General features: G+C 43.5%; 1 protein-coding gene across 1 annotated transcript in view; it reads right to left on the bottom strand.

The window, feature by feature from the left end:
• Positions 1–20,273, bottom strand: part of ppargc1b (peroxisome proliferator-activated receptor gamma, coactivator 1 beta) — a 108,463-nt gene that overhangs the window by 14,693 nt on the left and 73,497 nt on the right. The window contains exons 3-6 of the mRNA XM_030061460.1: positions 15,792–15,992; positions 6,447–6,572; positions 2,058–3,144; positions 1,478–1,523 (exon numbers count right to left, since the gene is read on the bottom strand). Of these exons, the coding sequence (XP_029917320.1) occupies positions 1,478–1,523; positions 2,058–3,144; positions 6,447–6,572; positions 15,792–15,992 (1,460 nt within the window). The remainder of the gene's footprint in view (positions 1–1,477; positions 1,524–2,057; positions 3,145–6,446; positions 6,573–15,791; positions 15,993–20,273) is intronic.

Genomic DNA, 20,273 nt, shown 5'->3' with positions numbered 1-20,273 from the left:
TGGAAAAGCCAAAAACATTTACTAAGGGGCATGTGCAAAGGGCTGGGACAGGGCTAGAAATATACTTGACAGTCTTTCAATCACTGGTCAGAAATATAGTGGCAAAAAGTTATTGGTTTTTTTGCAAAAAGAAAAAAAAACAACAACTTTTGCACAGAATTCAACTGAGCATGGAGGACTTGTGCAACTGGTGCTGCAGTTCCCTCTGGTGATACTGGCAGTAATTCTGCATTTGGATGATGCTGCTCGGTAAAAACAAGCGTTAAGGCTCCAGGTGATCGACACTGTGCCACGACTTCCAGAGTCGTCCTTTCAACTCGAGTGGCTGACAACAAAACATTAATGTCCTGTGACAGTATTTATCAATTTATTAATTAACTCAACTCATTATTTTATTTATAGATTATCTGATAGGGGCCGCCTGAATGAATGTAGACAAACCGAAAACAGCCATCCAATGCAAGTATCAGAGCCTTTTGTAGAAATGAGATTGAAATTAAAAATTAATAAATAAATAAATAAATAAAAAATATCGGCCTCTACAATCTGTCAGTTAATTAATCCAATAAATTGCATCTAGTTAAAACGATAATAAAAAAACATAATTTTCCATTCCAAATTGCAACATATTCCTAGTACATTTTTAAGATAATGTGTCTTGTTTTTGCGACCTAAAAATAAAAATATAAAAAAAAATAAAAAAAAATTGACTGCAGAGGTTTGTGATGTGATTTTATGTTTTATTTCCATTCCACTCCTTTTAGAGCAGACACGCTGCAGTCGGACAGACTGGAGAAAGTGAGCCTTAAGGTGGTAATTATGAAAGTGTAAGTGGCAAATGCTGATAATTAATAAGCCAGCTCGCTAAATCGGAAGCAACACAAGCAGCTCTGCCTGGACGAGACGGTTTGATTGGTCAGGTTGGTCGGAGGTGACACTGATAGATAGATAGATAGATAGATAGATAGATAGATAGATAGATAGGTATACTTTATTGATCCCAAACTGGGAAATTCCCACTGACGGTCGTAGCATTTCTGCTTCAAGTCGACTGAGTTTATCTTGAGTGCTGCTCTCGGCTCCACTGTCCAACACTTGCGAGGTCAGACGTGCCGCTTTCAGACCATAGCAAACAAAACGAAAATTTTCTCCCGGCCGCTTCCTCTGCTATTTGCCGATGTGCAATCAAACTACACGAGGGGTTTCTTGGAAGCAGCCTAGGACCGCCTCTCTGTTGTTGTTCACAGCCCAAACGAACCTCATCAGGAGGGAATATGGACCACGTTCTGATCCAAACACACAAAATCCTTCCTACGTGCTTTAAGACGACCTCATGAGAGAGCTGAGATCATTCTTCACTTACTGAGAAACAGATCAAGCGTGTTGTTTGTTCCTGAAGTACACCGGTGTCACTATGTCTACAGTGAATACGTCTGTACATGTGTGTGTTCAGTGAGTCCTTCACAGAAATGCTCACCCTGTGGATTTGGAGTTCAGCGGCAGACAGAGGCAGGCTCGCTTCTCTGCAATCAGCAAGAGAGAGAAAGTCAATTAAACACACAAGCAAACACTCAGAATGTGTGTGTGATTGTTTTCTTATCAAATAGACATGAATTTTAGTGTGCATATCACCAAGAGAGGCCAAACTGGTCAACTGACTGCAGCTTTGAGTTTTAGACTTGAAACTGAAGTGCCTATGTGAATGTGTTTTCTATGTGTCTTCACTGTATGTTCACACTGCAGCTGAAGACGCCCTGATTCTTATTTTTTTTTTCGCCTCACATGTGAAACAGATGTGATGTTTCTTTCAGACTCAACATGGAGTCATATGTCTTCAATTGTGGTTTGGATCACATGGATATGTGCATCAAATTTGGATCCTGAGGCCTGCACACTACATGGAACATGTGATGTGTTTTGTTAGTGACTCTCCACGTGTCACACATCTGCCGGTTCATATTGGAATCAGATGTGGGTTTCCTAGAATAAGTGTTAAAATCAGCTGTGAGGATCAGTGTGAAAGTGAACGCGGCCCGTGTGTTTCCTGTCCGGCTCACCGCTGTGGCAGCAGGGTTTGGTCGGCTCCGCTGTGGCCTGGCTGCCGTCGGTCGGGGTCAGCAGCTCTGCCGGGGCCTCCGTCGTGGTTCCTCCTCCTGCCTGTGTTGGCAGGAGTTTTATGCCCACTCTACCTTCGTCCTTCTCCCTCTCCTCCCTCCCCTCTGCTCCTCTCGCCCGGCCGGGCCGCAGCCTCTTGGCGAAGCGGCTGGGAAAAGACGCCAGGCGGCGAGAGCGCCGCACCGAGAAGGAGCTGCTGTCCTCTGCCGGCTCCTCTGGGCTGTGTGGAGCCTCCAAGGATGAGGAGCTGAGAGATCTCCTCTCAGGGGAGGAGGAGGAGTCTTTACGAAGCTCCGGTTTGGAGGGGGTGGAGCTGGGGGAGCGTGATGCGGCTGGTTTAGCCGGGGCAGAGGGCGCGGGGGCTCCTCCTCTGCTGGGGCTGTGGGAGTGGGAGTAGGGAGGGCTGTGCAGTCTGTAAGGCTTGCTCACGTCAAAGGAGCTGCTCTGCTCCAGGAGCTCACGAAGAAGCGAGTTGGCCTTCATTTCCCTCCTCTTGGCGAAGGGGAGCCTCCTGGGGACGCCGCCGCTTGTCCCGGACGAGCCCCCGCTCGCCCCCGGTCCGACCACCGCGACGACCTTGCTGTGAGAGGCGGAGCCGGCCGGGCGCGGGGCCTCGGGTCGGGCCCTGCTGCGAGCCAGAGCGGGCAGCTCGCGGTCCTTGCGCTCCCAGCCTTGCTGCTTGCGCGTGGGCATGCAGTAGGTGTGCATGTACCTGATCAGCTCCACCACTGAGTGCAGTTCTTTCTCCGAGCTGAACTGGGGCTTGGCCGGCTCGACCGGCGCCGCGGCCGCGACCGCGCTCTCCGCCTCGCTGCTGGAAGACTCCTCCTCCTCCTCCTCTTCCTCCTCTTCGTCCTCCTCCTCCGACTCACTGTCCTCGTCCTCTTCTTCCTCCTCTTCGTCCTCCTCGGTGTCGGGGGCGGGGTTGTCCTCGGCGTCCTGGGCGGTGGTGAGGTGGCGGTGGAGCTCGGTGCAGAGGCGGCCCGCCGGACGCACCGCTCGTGGCTTTCGCTCCTGAGGGATGTCGCTCTGAGGACGGGGACACAAAACAGAATGAGAGATTAACAACCACAGCCCCTAAAGTGTCTGCACGGTGAAAAGATGCAGCTGCAATGTGAGCTGTGAAATAAAGGACACAAGTTGTACTACAGAATGAAGAACAATATGACTCTGCTCTTCACCTTTAGCGATGTGGGGAATCTGTGTTCTCGGTGTTAAAACAATAAAGAACCACTGAACTGAACCAAATTAAACTGAAAAAGAAAATAACTGACTTGACAGAGACAGAGAGAGGAGCGGAAATTGAGAGAAGTTAGACCTGCAGCTGATTTTGTTAATCTTGTCTATGGACGGTGTCACCCAGGAGATTACGTACAACAACTCAAAGCTACAAAAGCAAGCCAGGGATACAGAGCGAACATGAAATTACCACCAGCAACCGGCCAATTTCGTCTCTCTGGTAAATTAGTCTACTCTAGCAGGTACCTGGGTAAATTAAAAATAAAAAGTCTGATTCTTCTCTAAAAATTAAATTCAACGTTCGCGTCTCTGTGCCTCTACTAAAATGGATTTCTCCCTGCGTGACGGCTGAATGTCGGCGCACAACCGCGCCTCCTCTCTGATTGTGAGGCCGACCCCTGACCTTTCCACCACCGTTTTAAATCACTGAGACGTTTTCTGCAATCAAACTCCACCGGAGTATCCGGGAGAATCAGAGAGAAAGAGAACAACAAAACAGACCAACAAAAAGTGCCATCGCACTGCCTTGAACTATTTTTAACGGTGTCACGGTGTTTTAAGGCGGATTTGTCCTTTAATTTCCTGCCCGGGACACGGCAACACCAAGCGCATCTCGGTAATTTGTACTTCCTACTTTTGTGAGGGATGATTCAATGCGCAGCTGTTATGAAATGGCTGATTCCATATTACTCATACAGACAGGGAGAGAGAGAGAGAGAGAGAGAGACTATGATTCACTGCTGCCCTGTCGCCCTGTCAGTCGAGACTCCCGCCATCTGCCACAGCAAAGCCTCACTATCTCTAAAACTCTCTAAAGCTGACACACACACACGCACACACTCACACTCACACACACACACACACACACATGCAGAGAGTGATGGATACGGGCTCAGCTTATCCCGGTGCTGCATCCTCTGGGTGTTTTGTATCCTCCCTGCTTTAGCCACAGCCGAGGGGCTGCGGGGGAATGCATGCCGCGCTTCATGCTCGGACATGATAAATGACCGGGCCACTAATCAATGACCACTTGCAGCACGAATGCTAGCAGCTATCCAATTACTGCTAAGTCATACAGCGGTAGCCATTGTAGATGTCCTCTCATCCCTAACACTGCATCTATCATGAATTACAGCGGAGCAGTTCTGCAAGCTTGAGGACTTTTTGGTTTCTTTTTTGTTTTTTTTTCCCGTCTAAAGTGAGATATCCTCTGCCTGCAAAACAAAAACGCCGAGCAACTGCTGGCGAAGAGGACCTGTTGGTGGAAAATGTGATTGTGCTCTATTTTGTGCAGACTGATAACTCGCTGTTTGGCACCAAAGTTTCTTTTTTTTTTGTGCACTACAAAAATGCAAAATCTTACCAAGATTATTTGTCTTATTTCAAGTCAAAAATGTCTTATTTCTAGTCAATAAAGGCATGATCACCTCAGAAGAAAATTGTTTTTAGACAATTTTCACTTGAAACAAGTGAAAATTTGCTTGTTTCATTGGCAAAATTTTCCAGTGGAAAAAGTGAAAATTCACTTGAAATAAGAGACAGTTGTCTAAAAACAAGTTACTTCTGAGGTGATCATGTCTTATTTTAAGTGTAATGAGATATTTTGACTAGGAATAAGACATTTTTGACTTGAAATAAGACAAATAATCTTGGTAAGATTTTGCGTTTTTGCAGTGTTGGTATTGCAAGTTAGTTCGACTGTTTGGGGTTTCCGAAGGCCGACGCCAGTGTTTTTGTATCAAAGCTGCTGAAAGCTAGTCGGGCATCTTGAAATATGATGATCGTTTCCATGCACAAACACCGTCAAGCATCCACTTCAATCAGAAAGTGTGTTCCTGACAGGGCGGAAAAGCCTCTGAGACGACTTTTAGACCGCCATGAAACACCGAGGCTCTCCGCTGACACCCAGACTGATGATGTTCTTCAAGGTGGCTCAGCGGGGCGAGGCAGGTGTCGTTACAGGTTTTACGGACTGACATCCCTGAATCTGCTGAGAGGGATTTCCGGGGTCCAGCATCTGACGCATCAATCATAACGAAAACACATTCATGGAGAAAACCGCCCCCTCCCATCTATCAGCAGTGCATGGTGCTGACAGGCTAATATCCAATTCTTAATCAAATGCCAATATCAGCGGCGCTATATGTTGCTCTAACTCTAAGTCCTCGGCGCGAAGGCGGGATGGATGAGGGATAAATGCATGAAGGAGCATTTCTGCGGCGGCGGAGGCTCTGATTACATGCCCGGCACGCAGCACTGAATTACTTCTGCATTAATTCTCCACCCCTGGGAGGAAGTGATTGGAAAAATCAAATTTTGTTATCTTGCTAACCCTCAAAAGACACAAGGAATGAGGCAGCAACTGGAGAATTGGGAGACGTGTGTCTGGGGTTACAATAAATCTCACCGCTTTACAGAGTGAGGAGCAGGATAAATGTACACAGGAGTTCTGCAATGTCTACCTCTAATAATAATGCATTAAATAATTATATTAACGTGATCTAAAATCCCACCACCATCTGGGACTGTTTACACTGCAGCTCAGTGTAAACAGGTTGTCGACCCTGCAGTACCCGACAGCCCCTGCTAATTATCAGCGTTGGCTCCCATCAGCAGACGTTATGTGTGCATTTATCGATTGATTTACACACTTATTCATTCATTTATTTACTTTTAAAGATTTTTTTGACAGTAGAGAGAGCCGGGAAAGGAAGTGCTAAAGCATTAACCCTTTGTAGGGCATTCAAAAAAACAACCCTAGACTGTTATTAGAGAACATGACAGGACTTTATTACTTCTGTAAAATTTTTCTAAAATTTTGTAATGGAAAATCAAAGCCGTTGAGATTGGTCAAATGCCACAATCATGTGACCTGGGATGTAGAGCGATCTTTGCTGATTGGCTGGGTGAAGACCAAATGATTATTGAACTAACTGAGACAGGGGATGGGCCTGATATGTAAAATTTCTGAAATCACCAAAAATAGTCGCTTGCCCTATAAAGGGTTTAATCACACACAACTCGGTCTCAAACCAACCGAATCTGACCCTTTGCGTCGACAGAGGTGTCCCGAGGAAGGTTCCCCCCCTCACCTTGACCAGAGGTCGGACCGGCCGCAGGTGGAGGCTCCTGTTGCCGTGCCGATGCGCGTGTCCAACGTCTTTGTGTGTGTCGATGGCCGTGGGCACGTTGGGAGGCGTCAGCAGCAGCTTCATCAACTGGAAAAGGACAGGGAGGGGAGATCACGGTTAAAAAGTAGAAAAAGTAAATCTTTTTTTTACTATTTTATCAATGAAAAAAAAAAAAAGCTAAAACGACGTAGTGAAAATCAATGTAAACCAGATGACCTCACGTGGCGGAAACTCTCCAAAGTGAGCCAAATTTGACAGCTCTTACTTTTTTTTTTTTTTAAGTGATTAGTTCAGGATTACTTGTTTGGATTAGGGTTAAGACTTGAATTGGGGTTATGTTCGGGCTGGGGAATGAATGCAGTCGTGGAAGTACAGGAATAGCAACGCGAGCGCATGTGTTTGAAAAAAAAAAAACCAGCGCGGGCCCACGGCGAGGTGAAAGCGCCCGACACTCGGCTCTTTCAAGCCTCTTCCTTCCAGCGCTGAATCTATATTCTTTAGGCTTTTAACATCCTTCAAATGGTTGTTTGTACAAGAGAATAATGTGCCAGAGGAGGCTGAGAGGTTATGATACTGTACATTCATCACGCTACTGAACCTGACAGGTACATCGCACGTTAACATTTTCCATAAAAGAGCTGAATTCAGCCATTTCTCCCGCTGTAATGACCTGGAACACGACTTCTCCGCCGCCCTCTCTCTCTCCCATCCTTTCATTCCTTATCCTCTCTTCCTCTGCATCTGCATACCACCCCTTTTCCTCTTTCTTCATCCCTTTCTACCTCCTCATCCTTTCACTGCCATCTTTCATCGTCTTTTTTTCCCTCCTTGCGTCGCTCCCCCCGTTGCTTCCATGCCCTCCTCTTCTCCCTCCATCCCTCTTTCTCGCCTTTCATCCCTCTCTCCATCCGACTTCATCGTTTCCCGTTTCATCCGGCGTCGTTACCGCTCTCATCTTCATGGTTCTTCTTGCCCTTCATCTCTGTGACCTCTCAAACCTTCATCCCCTCTTCCATCAATATCTATACCCTTGCATGTTACCATCCTCCTCTTTCTCTCCTTCCATCCCTCTTAGTTTCTCCATTTCCCTCCCTTTCATCCTTCCCTCTGTCCATCCATCCATCCATCCATCCATCCATCCATCCATCCACCACTCCCTCATTTCTCCAATCATCCAGTCTCCAAGATAAAACGGATATTAACGCGGCCTCCGACTCCGTCTCTGCTAGCCTTTCATTCCATATTTTTTTCATCCAACCATTCATGCATTCATCCCGGTGCCTAGTTTCATGACAGGGCTATCAGCTGATATAAATCAGCTTAGAGAGAAAATCCCCCACTAAGCTGTGCAGCGTTCGCTTCAGAAGGAGACTGTGTCGAAAATACAGATGTGATACCGTAGGAATGAGGACCGGGGCAGCGGGATATACCCGGGGTTCCCAAATGTTTAGATGTCAAAGATCCTCCCCCTTTCCCTCCCTCCTCCAGATGATGTAACAAACTCTCTGACGGCCATATTGGAGGTCTTCAGCTCTTACGCATCAAAAAGTTGCTGCGTTTCTCAATCCAACTGAGCAGACATACACTGCAAAAACGCAAAATCTTACCAAGATTATTTGTCTTATTTCAAGTCAAAAATGTCTTATTACTAGTCAAAATATCTCATTGCACTTAAAATAAGACATGATCACCTCAGAAGTAAATTGTTTTTAGACAGTTTTCACTTGTTTCAAGTAAAAATTCACTTGTTTCAAGTGAAAATTTGCTTGTTTCATTGGCAAAATTTGCCAGTGGAAAAAGTGAAAATTCACTTGAAATAAGTGAAAATTAGCTAGAAACAAGAAATAAATGTTGCCAATGAAACAAGCAAATTTTCCCTTGAAACAAGAGACAATTGTCTAAAAACAAGTTACTTCTGAGGTGATCATGTCTTATTTTAAGTGTAATGAGATATTTTGACTAGGAATAAGACATTTTTGACTTGAAATAAGACAAATAATCTTGGTAAGATTTTGAGTTTTTGCAGTGTAGTTCATTTCTGTGCTTTTTTTTTTTTTTTTTTTAACTATGAACGCATTTAATCACTGATCCATTTGATTGCTTTTGACTTAAGGGCTGAAAATAAGACATTTTACGTTGTCACAGTAAAAATACATTTGGATTATCATGCGTTTACTTATTGAATATATGTCTTTTTCAGGTATCGCCCTCCTCTTAACCTGTTTATTCCACGTCGAGCCGATATTTTCATCCAGCCCGTTCTCCTCTGGGCCTCCATGATGGAGCAAGAAATCATCACACAACTGCAAAGCCTCTACAAACACACATCAGACCTGCAGATTTTTTTTTTTAAGATTTTATGCGAGGGACCTCCACATGAGACAGATTTCTCTAAAGAGACTTCTGCTTTTTAAGGCTGGCACGAATCTTTGAGTTAAATACATTCTATACATCACCGTAAGCAGAAACACTGTAAATCAAACCAGATTATACGAGGAAAGGGGCTTAAGAGGAAAAAACAAACAAACACGTGACAATGCAGCTGTAAGAAGATATAGACGGTGTTTATAACGGTGGTGGTTTGTGTTATGATGATCGGTGACTGAAGGTCAGAGTTTACCGCTACATCACTGAATATTACTCTAATGCTTTAATGAGCGACGTGTTACCACCCAACCGTGCTGGCAGCGCACACACACACACACACACAGTACTATCTGGGTCAAATGACTGAGCGGGACCATCGCCCACATTGCTAATGGGGCCACCGCGGCCCTTTGTGGGCGAGCCAACTTGGCTCCGAGTGTGTGCTGATGCTCCTCTGAGAGTCCCATTGACGACAGTGGAGAGGAGACTGAAGGTTTGTGTCTGTGCGAGGCTTTGAAAACCTGCTGGCAGCGTCCGGCCGCCTCAAAGACTCGGCTCGACTCTACTCTACTCTACTCTGGACGCCCTCCAGAGCTGCACTGCCCGCATCAATGGAGACCTTGTTCTGCGGAGGGACACACACTGCACAAAAACACACACACACACACACTCACAGAGAGATGAAGCACGTGCAAACACGTACACGTTCATAAGTGGAGGCTCACTGAGAGGCACACACACACACAACAGGAGCGAACACACACACACACACACGTGGGAGGGCGTTTATGAATTTTTTAATGCACATCTGCATGAATAGACGCACATAAATGCACACACACACACACACACACACAGATGAGGGGTGATATACAAGCTGACACAAGTCGGGTTACACTCTCTAACACATGCATATATATATATAGATGCACACACACACACACACACACCCACATACACACATGGTTCACCAGTGTGTCAGTAAGTCAAGTACTCGCTCCCACCAGTAGAGGGCACCGCCAGCCTCCACTCAGGCAAAACATATGAGTGACAGCAGTCATGTGACACTGAGCCACTCTACTGATGGAGATGGGGGATGACACCACACACACACACACACACACACACACACATCTGGTAGCGTCAGTTAAGTCAACAGCATAATGTTATTAGACCAGGCTTTTGTGCGTGAGTGCCTGTGAATGTCAGGTTGCTATTTTTTACCTCTTATGCGGTGGAAACCACAGCCGGGATGAGAGCACACGCACAGCGATTCATTCTGCTGTCCATCAGGGAATATCATGGAATTTTGAGAAGTCTTATCCCAGACAGAGAAAGTGATAAAATTGGACGAATTCTCTGGGGAAATCACCGGGGAATTTTACAAATGGGATGAGTACAGCAGACACAAACCACAGGAGCTCAGACTGGACAGTTAGGGGGATTTCATGATGGAAGCCTCGCTCTGTTTGCACAATAAAGTGACGCTAGAGTCTCCCATAGAGATACAAAACGCAGTAGGGACAAAAACACAAACCTGAAATTTAATGTAAATGAATTTAAACTAGTTGGCTCAAATCCGGATGAAAACATGCACTAGTAGTATCAATATCAGTATTAGTGGCATAAGGAGCAGAATTAGTAAATTTAGCAGTAATAGTACTAGAAGTTGCAGCGGTAGTAGCAGTAGTAGTACGAGTTGCAGTAGTACTAGTACTCGGCGTGTCCCTGGGGTGTCACTAGGTGGTTGTTAGGGACTGTACATCACCTCCCTCTGACCAGAATATAACTTTCCTTGAAGCTCCTCGAGTGACTGGGGAAAAAACGTTACACGATTTTCTCTGGTGAAACAATGCTCAGTGTATAATTAATGAAATATTTCTGTTTTTTTTTTTTTTCCTCAACTACGTGAAGAAAAACACCCTCTTATTGCTGTTGTCCCATCAATAAGTAATTGATGGGACAACAGCAATAATAATAAGAGGGTGTTTTTCTGGTTTCATGGTTTCAAGCTTACCCTGTGCCATACTATCTACTATCTGTATATTTCATTTTTCATATTTATTATTACCATCGGTATATCTTACATTTCAACATTTCAACATCTCATATTCTTAGGTTACTTTATTGTATATACTTAGCCCTTATTGTCTTTAGTGTATATATTTAGTATATTTAGTCTTGTATTGTATATACTTCTTAATTTTAATTTTATTTTATGTTTTTTATTGATGATGCTGCTGGAATTTCCCAGTTTGGGATCAATAAAGTATCTATCTATCTAAAAAAGCATGAATTTCAAAAGGTTCCTGAAGTGAAATCACAGTAACCGTGGCTCTACTTGCTGCAGCAGTAGATCACTTAGAATAGAAAATGTGTTTATTATTTGATGTGCTATAAGTTTGACTTTGGCGAACTACAGAAACTTCACTGTTTGCTGCAGCACACACTTCTGATTTCATAAATCACAGATTTCACAGAGATATGTGCAATACCTCTATACATGAACATGAAAGCAAATGTAAGGAGGTGGAGGTGGGTTAAAGGGCTTTTAAAAAAAAAATATAAATAAATAAATTTTAAAAAAAGCAGTTAGGCGGCTGGAAGCAACCCGTCAAGGTAACCCGACATGCCGTTTGAAACCCTTTGAATTTATGGAGTGAGGTGATGTTTGGTTACTCTCAGAAAAGTGTGCCGGTTAGCAGACAGTTTCCTGACTGGGCTTGTGTCGCTCATTTGTAATGTGTGTGTGTGTGTGTGTGTGTGTGTGTGTGTGTGAGGAAGTGTTGCTGTTGCTGTGGCAGCTGTCAGAAGGAGTTTGAGGTTACAACAGGATTATCCAGTTCTGCTATTACAATATTTAGGGGAAAAACAGGCTGGAGTGACGCCTGCAGTGCGAACACAGGAAGGCTGCGGCAGCGGTTACTGCTGCAGGACACATTTACAACAGCTAAAAAAAAATTATATTATTTACACATTTCATATGTGCACAAACACAGTGTCATGAAATTTCATCACATGAGCACAAATTCAAAAATGCGGCAGTGCCTGCTCCCATGGAAAGAAGATAAACATGTCGGTGTGTTTCCCTTTATGGCAAGTCTCTCTTTGGTAATATACTTTGTGATACTTTTTATATTTTACATTTGATGGCACTGCCTTATATTTCTACCCAGCTTTTATCAGATGTTTGGCTGTAAAAATAATGGTAAATGTCTCCTATTCATTATTTTCTGATGTCAAGCAATCTTTTTTTCTCACTTTTCGTGCACAAACCTTGTTATTTGTGTGCTATGTCATGCTCACTTCCTAAATTTTCATGAGAGTCGTCATCCATTATCATATGGACCATGGGGTTCTTCTACAAAGGCATCCTCTAATGAATCAGATTCTCAAGGTGTGTCTCTAAGTGTTTTGCACATGCACCGCCCCGCTGCATGTGTTCTTGCTGGTTAGCTCACGATGAACCAACCCTGCCGCTTCCCGTTTGACCTTAAATGGCCTGGATGAAGGTGAAAACCAGGAGACTTGGCAGGCGTAACTGATTAACCAGCCCCACTTCATTGTTATATTGACACGAGCTGACTGATAAGCCATCAAGGAGGCTGCAAGGTTAAAACAAGGACGGCGCCGCGATGTTTTGCCATGCAACAGCGGGGATGATGATGGCATCTCGCGGCCTGACCTCGCACTAACGCTGCTCTGTTGTTTTTCCCTAAACAATGCCCCCATGGTGCTCAGCAACCGAACCAGCTCTGCGTCGCTGTGTCCCGTCTCCCTGTCGCTCTTTTTAATCTGCCGTTGCTAGGCCAGGGTAAGCTACACTTCTATTCAGTCCAGGGATGACTGAAAATCTTAAATTCGGCTTTGGGAAGCCTGCACGCAACCTGTATGTCCTCTAGCTGTGTTCCCAAGCTATGTCGAATGATTTTGCGCCATTTTCCCCAACTTTTCCATGACTTTCCATGACGGAAACGTTAAATTTCCATGACCAATGTGGGCATAACAGTTTTTTTTTTCCTCGCACAAACTTTTAAACACACCTCAGATTCAGAAGTCCAGTTAAAGTTTATTATTGTGCTTTATTCTATTTGAACCAAAAAATTACTATGCATTCAGTGTCTTATTGTCAGGATAGTGAAATTAATATTATGTTTGGTGATAAACTACTTATTTTTTTTTTTTTTAAGCTGAGGCTGGTAAACTTCTAACGTTATTCCATTGCTAGTCACAAGAGTTTTTTTTTTTTTATTAAATCCATGGCTTTTCAAAATTCCTTGAACTCTCCGTGAACCCCGTGCTGACCACTAATACAAACAAAAGTCAATTATATTTTCATGAAGGCATTAACTTATGTTTGATCCCCTTAAAACCCTCAATCCTCATACAGCTTACATCCGTCTGAAATATTCTTACTTGCCTAGAAACACTTATTCCAGCACAGAAAAGGTGTTAAAGCTTTATTTTAGAGATAATACGCTGGATAAACAGACTTACACTGCAAAAACTCAAAATCTTACCAAGATTATTTGTCTTATTTCAAGTCAAAAATGTCTTATTACTAGTCAAAATATCTCATTACACTTAAAATAAGACATGATCACCTCAGAAGTAACTTGTTTTTAGACAATTGTCTCTTGTTTCAAGTGAAAATTTGCTTGAAACAAGTGAAAATTTGCTTGTTTCATTGGCAAAACTTGCCAGTGGAAAAAGTGTAATGAGATATTTTGACTAGGAATAAGACATTTTTGACTTGAAATAAGACAAATAATCTTGGTAAGATTTTGAGTTTTTGCAGTGTATCTGTTGATTTTACCCTCCGCTACCACCCAGGCTGCCTCCAAACAGCCCTCCTCTGTCACTAAAGAGTCCATTTGCTCGCCCATAGGACTTCCTGGAGCCACCGCTTGTTGCTATAGGCAGCGCCAGCCCAACGCCGAACGTTTCACTTTGGAACCGCGTGAACCTCCGAGCGACTCCGGCGACAGACTCGTTTTGTGGCAGGACTCGCCGTGCAAAACGGAGCGGAGCAAAGTGCAGCTCAGTGAGTATTTACGCTGAGAGGTATTCAGCCGGCCAGCCGGGGCATCATTCATGCCCGACACACAATAGTATCTTTGTAGGCTGAGGCCAAACGAGACTGCAAAAGAAAAAAAAAACAAAAACTATCACAGCCCCTTGTATGGTGTTTCTGTGAAATCTAAGGCAAATGAAGGAAGTTCTCTGGATTCATCTTGACAAGTGCAATAAGGAAGCATTACAGCTATAATCATAAGCATTACGCCGAAATAGCTTCCTACATCAATTAAGCTCCCGACCTGCATTCTTTCGACAGCCGAGCGAGCCGAGAGGAAACTAGGGCACACTTTTCCACGTAACGGGATACTTGCACTGTTCCCGAAATGAAGGATTATTATTTTTTTTCGGAGGGTCGAGGTGGGGGTGGAGAGGGTTGGGGCTCAGGTTCAGGCAGAGGCAGATAAGAGAAAACAGACCGAGGAGAGAAAAACAGAAAAACAGGGCTTTCCTAGAAGTCTGCTGCGGGGAATGATGTCTGGGGGGGGGGGGGGTCCGGCAGGAGTGTGTGAAAAGAGGGAGGAGGGAGGGGGCGGAAACACACGTGCTGCAGAGACACATGCCACACAAACACCTATAGATCACTGCTCTTGTGAGGACCCGAACTGACTATGCATTCATTCCCAAACTGGGGTGCAGGGACCACCAGGGGTCCGTGAGAGGGTTGCGGGGCGCCCCCAGCCAAAGGAGAAACAGACTGATTTCACTTTTACTGCATTCCCTGGAATATGGATACACCAAGGCATGTTTAAGGGCTGGTTTGGTCATAATTCCTTGTCGGATCTACATTAATTTGTTTAAAGTCCCGTCTGATGGCAAAGAGGATTCCTCAGGGTGAGATCCTCCAAGATCAGGGTCTGTGGTCCATTTCCCATCTATTTTGGGGATCCTTAACTTGAGAAAGTGTAGGAACCCCCTGCCTGAACCGAGGCTGCACCCGATCCCAATTTTAATTTTTTTTTTTTTTTTTAAATGAGCCTGACCCCAAACTTCTTCCTGCTTCCAAATTTAAGACCAAATCCAAGTCTGAATCCTCAACTAACCCTAAAATTAGACCCTACCTTTTCCCTAAAGCTATTCTTAATCCAATTTTAACCCCTAAATCCAGGTCCTGATCCTAAAACCGACCCCCTTAAATAAATAAAACCTTTTCCTCTTCGTCACATCCTTGTGAAGAGGACATGTGGTCCTCATAAATATAGCAATACGAGAACACACACACACACACACACACACACTCACACACTCGCTCACAGGACGGGGCTGGATGAAAGGTTACTCTGTGCCTCTCTGTTATAGTTAAAGGCAGACTTTGAACCTCGCAGGCTAACAAGGGGAACATCAAGGCTGGCAAACGCAGCACAGATTAAGATACTGCTGTGGCTGAGTGTGTGTGTGTGTGTGTGTGTGTGTGTGTGTGTGTGTGTATGGGAGGGAGGTTGAATAAAAGAAATGTGAGTGTGGGTGGGAACAGATAATGTTTGAAGCATGTGCAAAAGACTCCACTTCAACAAGTGTCTGTGTCTGACAGAGAGACCACTGACAAAAAGAGATCAGGGGGTTAAAGAGAGGAAAATATCAAAGACTTAAAGGGGGGGTGGATGTTCAAATGCAGGCTGCCAGCAGAGCGGGTGCCAAAGCGAGGTCTGAGGACCCCCCCCCGGGTGTGATGGAAACGAAGAACAGTTTAATCTCTCTGGCACTTTGTTCATTTGAAATTAAAGCAGAGTGATGTGTGCCATCAGCGGTTTCACTCTCGTCACTGCGGCATTGCCGTGGTTTTCCGAGGTGACATCATCATCACCACCACCGCCACCGCCGCCACTTTGCACGACAAACAGGAAGCAAAGGAAGCGCTCTTACTAGAGACGAGTCCTCTGTTTCGGCCCCCAGCGACTGGCTGAAGTCCTCGGCGTTGAGGGGCAGGCCGCCGTCCTCCTTCTCCTCCTGGTCGGGCTCCTCCCCCAGCGCTGGGAAGACGGAGAGCGCGCCCTCCTCGGTGTCCACCATGCCGTCCAGGCTGTCTGTCAGAGCGGCGAGCAGGGCGGCCGCATGCTCTTCAGTCTGCGAAAGGTGAGAAAACTGTCAGGAAACACAACTCAAAAGGGAAATTTGTGATGTTCTGTGCATTACCTGTCGCAAACACTTCTATTTCACTTAGTGATTTCCTACACTGCAAAAACTCAGAATCTTACCAAGATTATTTGTCTTATTTCAAGTCAAAAATGTCTTATTCCTAGTCAAAATATCTCATTACACTTAAAATAAGACATGATCACCTCAGAAGTAACTTGTTTTTAGACAATTGTCTCTTGTTTCAAGTGAAAATTTGCTTGAAACAAGTGAAAATTTGCTTGTTTCATTGGTAAAATTTGTTTCTTGTTTCTAGCTCATTTTCACTTATTTCAAGTGAATTTTCACATTTTCTACAGGCAAATTCTGCCAATGAAACAAGCAAATTTTCACTTGTTTCAAGTGAAAATTCACTTGAAACAAGTGAAAATTGTCTAAAAACAAGTTACTTCTGAGGTGATCATGTCTTATTTTAAGTGTAATGAGATATTTTGACTAGAAATAAGACATTTTTGACTTGAAATAAGACAAATAATCTTGGTAAGATTTTGCATTTTTGCAGTGTACATTTCCCAGAATGCCTTGTGAAAATGAATGCATGAATGGAGCATGAAGCGATTAGTTGTTTACCTGCAGGAACACTAAGAGCAGAACGTTGAAGCTTCCAATTTAGAAAAAGTTTCACCAGGTACTGAAACCACACCATGCCTTGTTGCTTTGCATTGCATTCTGGCCTAATTTCTACTCCTGTGGTGGAGAAATTACTAAATGTCCTTCTTCTACAATTGATTTTTTGTTTTTTGTTTTTTTCCCTGTATGACTGCTTAACATTGGTGCAAAATGGCAGCTCGAGAAAGAAGGCCTTGCTCTTTGATTGTGAGGGGCTGACACCGAAACCTGACGTTTACCGTTTAGCAAAAAGGTGTCCAAAAGCGAAAGAAAAAAAGACTTGAGGATTATTTTCCGTCTTCACCCTGCCATCAACACAAATGAGAAAAGTGTCGTCTTCAGGTGGGACTGATCCGCGTTTAAAGACGGCCTGGAAATAACGGTCCTCTGACGGATTTACTGTGTGCAAACTGTGTTTATGCCTGGAAATGATTGTGCAGTGCAGATTGAGTCTCCTGGAAGGAGTGCGTCACTCCGTCATCACCGCTGAGGCTGAATCACATCTCCCTCGGCTGCATCTTCCTCCTCCATTCACACACACCAGCTCTTATCTTAGAAAGAAAGAAAAAAAATCCCTTCTCGCTCCTCTTAAATCTGTTTTTTTTTTTTTTTTCCTTTTCCAGGCACTTCTCTTTTACACGATTCCTCTTGGGTTTCACAAGAATACAGTCAAGGCGCTGTGGCTCTGACTTTTGGTTAGGATTAGAAAGATATGTGGATTCAATGACAGTTGACTTTTATTGAAAACTGGATCGAAGTCAGTGGTGTCCACCTGTGATGTGACAGATGATGCACTTTGACTTTCTACTATCTTGAATTTTAGGATTTTATGGTGGTCTAAACTTTGTTTCTGGGGATTTTCCACTTTGTGAAACTGGACCAAAAGTCTGGGAGAAATGGTTTAAAAAAATTAAAGATACAGAATACTGACACAAAATATGAGATGTCTTTTCATTAGTTCAACCCAAACCCTCACTAACACTGCAAAAACTCAAAATCTTACCAAGAATATTTGTCTTATTTCAAGTCAAAATGTCTTATTTCTAGTCAAAATATGTCATTGCACTTAAAATAAGACATGATCACCTCAGAAGTAACTTGTTTTTAGACAACTGTCTCTTATTTCAAGTGAATTTTCACTTTTTCCACTGGAAAATTTTGCCAATGAAACAAGCAAATTTTCACTTGTTTCAAGTGAAAATTGTCTAAAAACAATTTTCTTCTGAGGTGATCATGCCTTTATTGACTAGAAATAAGACATTTTTGACTTGAAATAAGACAAATAATCTTGGTAAGACTTTGCATTTTTGTAGTGCACAAAAAAAAAGAAACTTTGGTGCCAAACAGCGAGTTACCAGACATGATCACCTCAGAAGTAACTTGTTTTTAGACAACTGAGTGAATTTTCTCTTGAAACAAGTGAAAATTTGCTTGTTTCATTGGCAAAATTTGCCAGTGGAACAAGTGAAAATTAGCTTGAAACAATTGAGAATTGTCTAAAAACAAGTTATTTCTTAGGTGATTGTGTCTTATTTTAAGTGTAATGACATTTTGACTAGAAATAAGACATTTTGACTTGAAATAAGACATTTTGACTTGAAATAAGACATTTTGAGTTGAAATAAGTCAAATATTCTTGATAAGATTTTGAGTTTTTGCAGTGTATTAGTTGCTTTTAATTTTGGTGATCTGGGTCCTGCATCTTATTCCAGGTTTTTAAGCCTCTCTGGAAAAAGCACATCAGCTAAAATACCTAAAATATAAATGTACACATAATAGAAATAGATGACAGCATGATAGAAAGAGCATTAAAATGAGTGAATACAGCCTTCGATCCCCCCCCGCCCTGCCCACATATATCCACAGAGGAGTTATTTACTGCCAAACAGCTGCCATCTTGCTGAGAGCAGAGTCTGGTGCAGAGGCGATAGCACGGCTGGCCCACGGGAAGCCGCCGAGCTTCATTCATCTTTCTCTCTGTTTTATCGTCCGGCTCTATCTGTCCCCGGCTGCCAAACTCCTCATGACTAAATTTGCGGTCCGTCTCCCGCGCTTCCATCATCCTCTCTTTCTCCTTTGCTTGCGTCGCTTTTGCGGCGCTGTCGAGTTTGAATTGGCAAATAATTTGGAGTGTGGGTTTGCAGCTTGGACTTTGACTTTTCTCCCTCCTGGCTGTCGGAGAAAGTAGAATCAGGAATAACATCATATTTACTATTTATGTAGCAGGAGGTAAAGCCAACTAATATGCATCTTAATGACCCGAATTTACGGTATTCACTAATGCACCGGGTGGGACGGGTGGAGGATAGCCCTCTCAAACCCAATGCAATCACCCATATAATCCCTCCCAAACAGCACACAATAATCAATAATCCCACTCTGCATGGGACTAGATATCGACACGCTACTGTAAATAGCTGGCATATTGACAGACAGCAGAGGAGAAAGCAAAAGACAGACAGAGACAGAGGGAGAGAGACTTTGGGTCTCCATCTGTCTGCTCATCGCTCCATTCGTCGGCTGTGTGTTCATAACCAAACGCCGTCCGACCGTCTGCTCCCTGAGCCTGATCAATATGATATCAGCTGGAATATAATATGCTGTGGTATACTGTGGGGTGGGGGAGAGGGGGGGATTTAAAGGTCCACTTTATTAAAAGTTACTGAGGTTAATAGAAATGAGGGTATGATAAAAGGAAAATCATGCGCTGAATATGAGATGGAAGGTGTAGCTTAAAAAGTTAAAAAAAGAGGAAAAGTGGGAGAGAAAGCGATAGAGAACAATAGAGAAAGTCAGTTTTTTTATTTATCTCATTTCAATTTGTTCATGTATTGCCGCATTTAATAATTTTGTGTATAACGCAACAACATTCAATATGAAATCGAATCTGACCTGTTGTACAATCAGTATTTTTTCTTGCATTATTTTGTTGTACATTTGTTGTTTTATGCTGTATGTTGTTTACGTGGCAGGATGTACATGCCATGTCATGTTGATAAAAGCTCTCTGAACTGAAATTAATTGAAATGGCAAAACAGAAAGTGTCTGCGTGTGTGTGTGTGTGTGTGTGTGTGTGTGTGTGAGAGAGAGAGAGAGAGTAAAGATAAAAGCAAAAGAGGGAACATGTGCGACGAGGGAAAGGCAGAGAGGCAGATTAGAGACATTTATTAGACCTGTTTCTCTGTCTACATAATAATTATTTTCAGTGTTTATCACTTGAATGTACAAATTAACTTTATCAGTTTACCTCCACACAGCCTCTACATGGCTGGAAAACATCATTTCAACAAATCGCGCATCTGCTCCCTTTAAATCTTGGCTTAAATATGGTTTTTAATTCATCTTGCGGCCTCCAAGTTAAATGTTTATCGACTGCGGATCGCTTTTTCACACGTCTGGTTCCCGTCCAACTTCTCATCAAGTTTATGGTGTAATATCAATACATATTACTGTTTACTCTGCACTGTTGTGTCTCAGTCTTATGATGCCAACTGTGTTGTAAAATCTTGTTTGTTGTTGACTGCAGGAAAACAGGCGCTGGGGTGTCGGCTAATGGGGATCCACATAAAGACTAAACAACAGAGATAGACGGAGACGGTGTTT

The sequence above is a fragment of the Myripristis murdjan genome, chromosome 10 (assembly GCF_902150065.1).
Source record: "Myripristis murdjan chromosome 10, fMyrMur1.1, whole genome shotgun sequence".
Taxonomy (NCBI): domain Eukaryota; kingdom Metazoa; phylum Chordata; class Actinopteri; order Holocentriformes; family Holocentridae; genus Myripristis; species Myripristis murdjan.
This window is presented reverse-complemented; position numbering and strand designations above follow the sequence as displayed.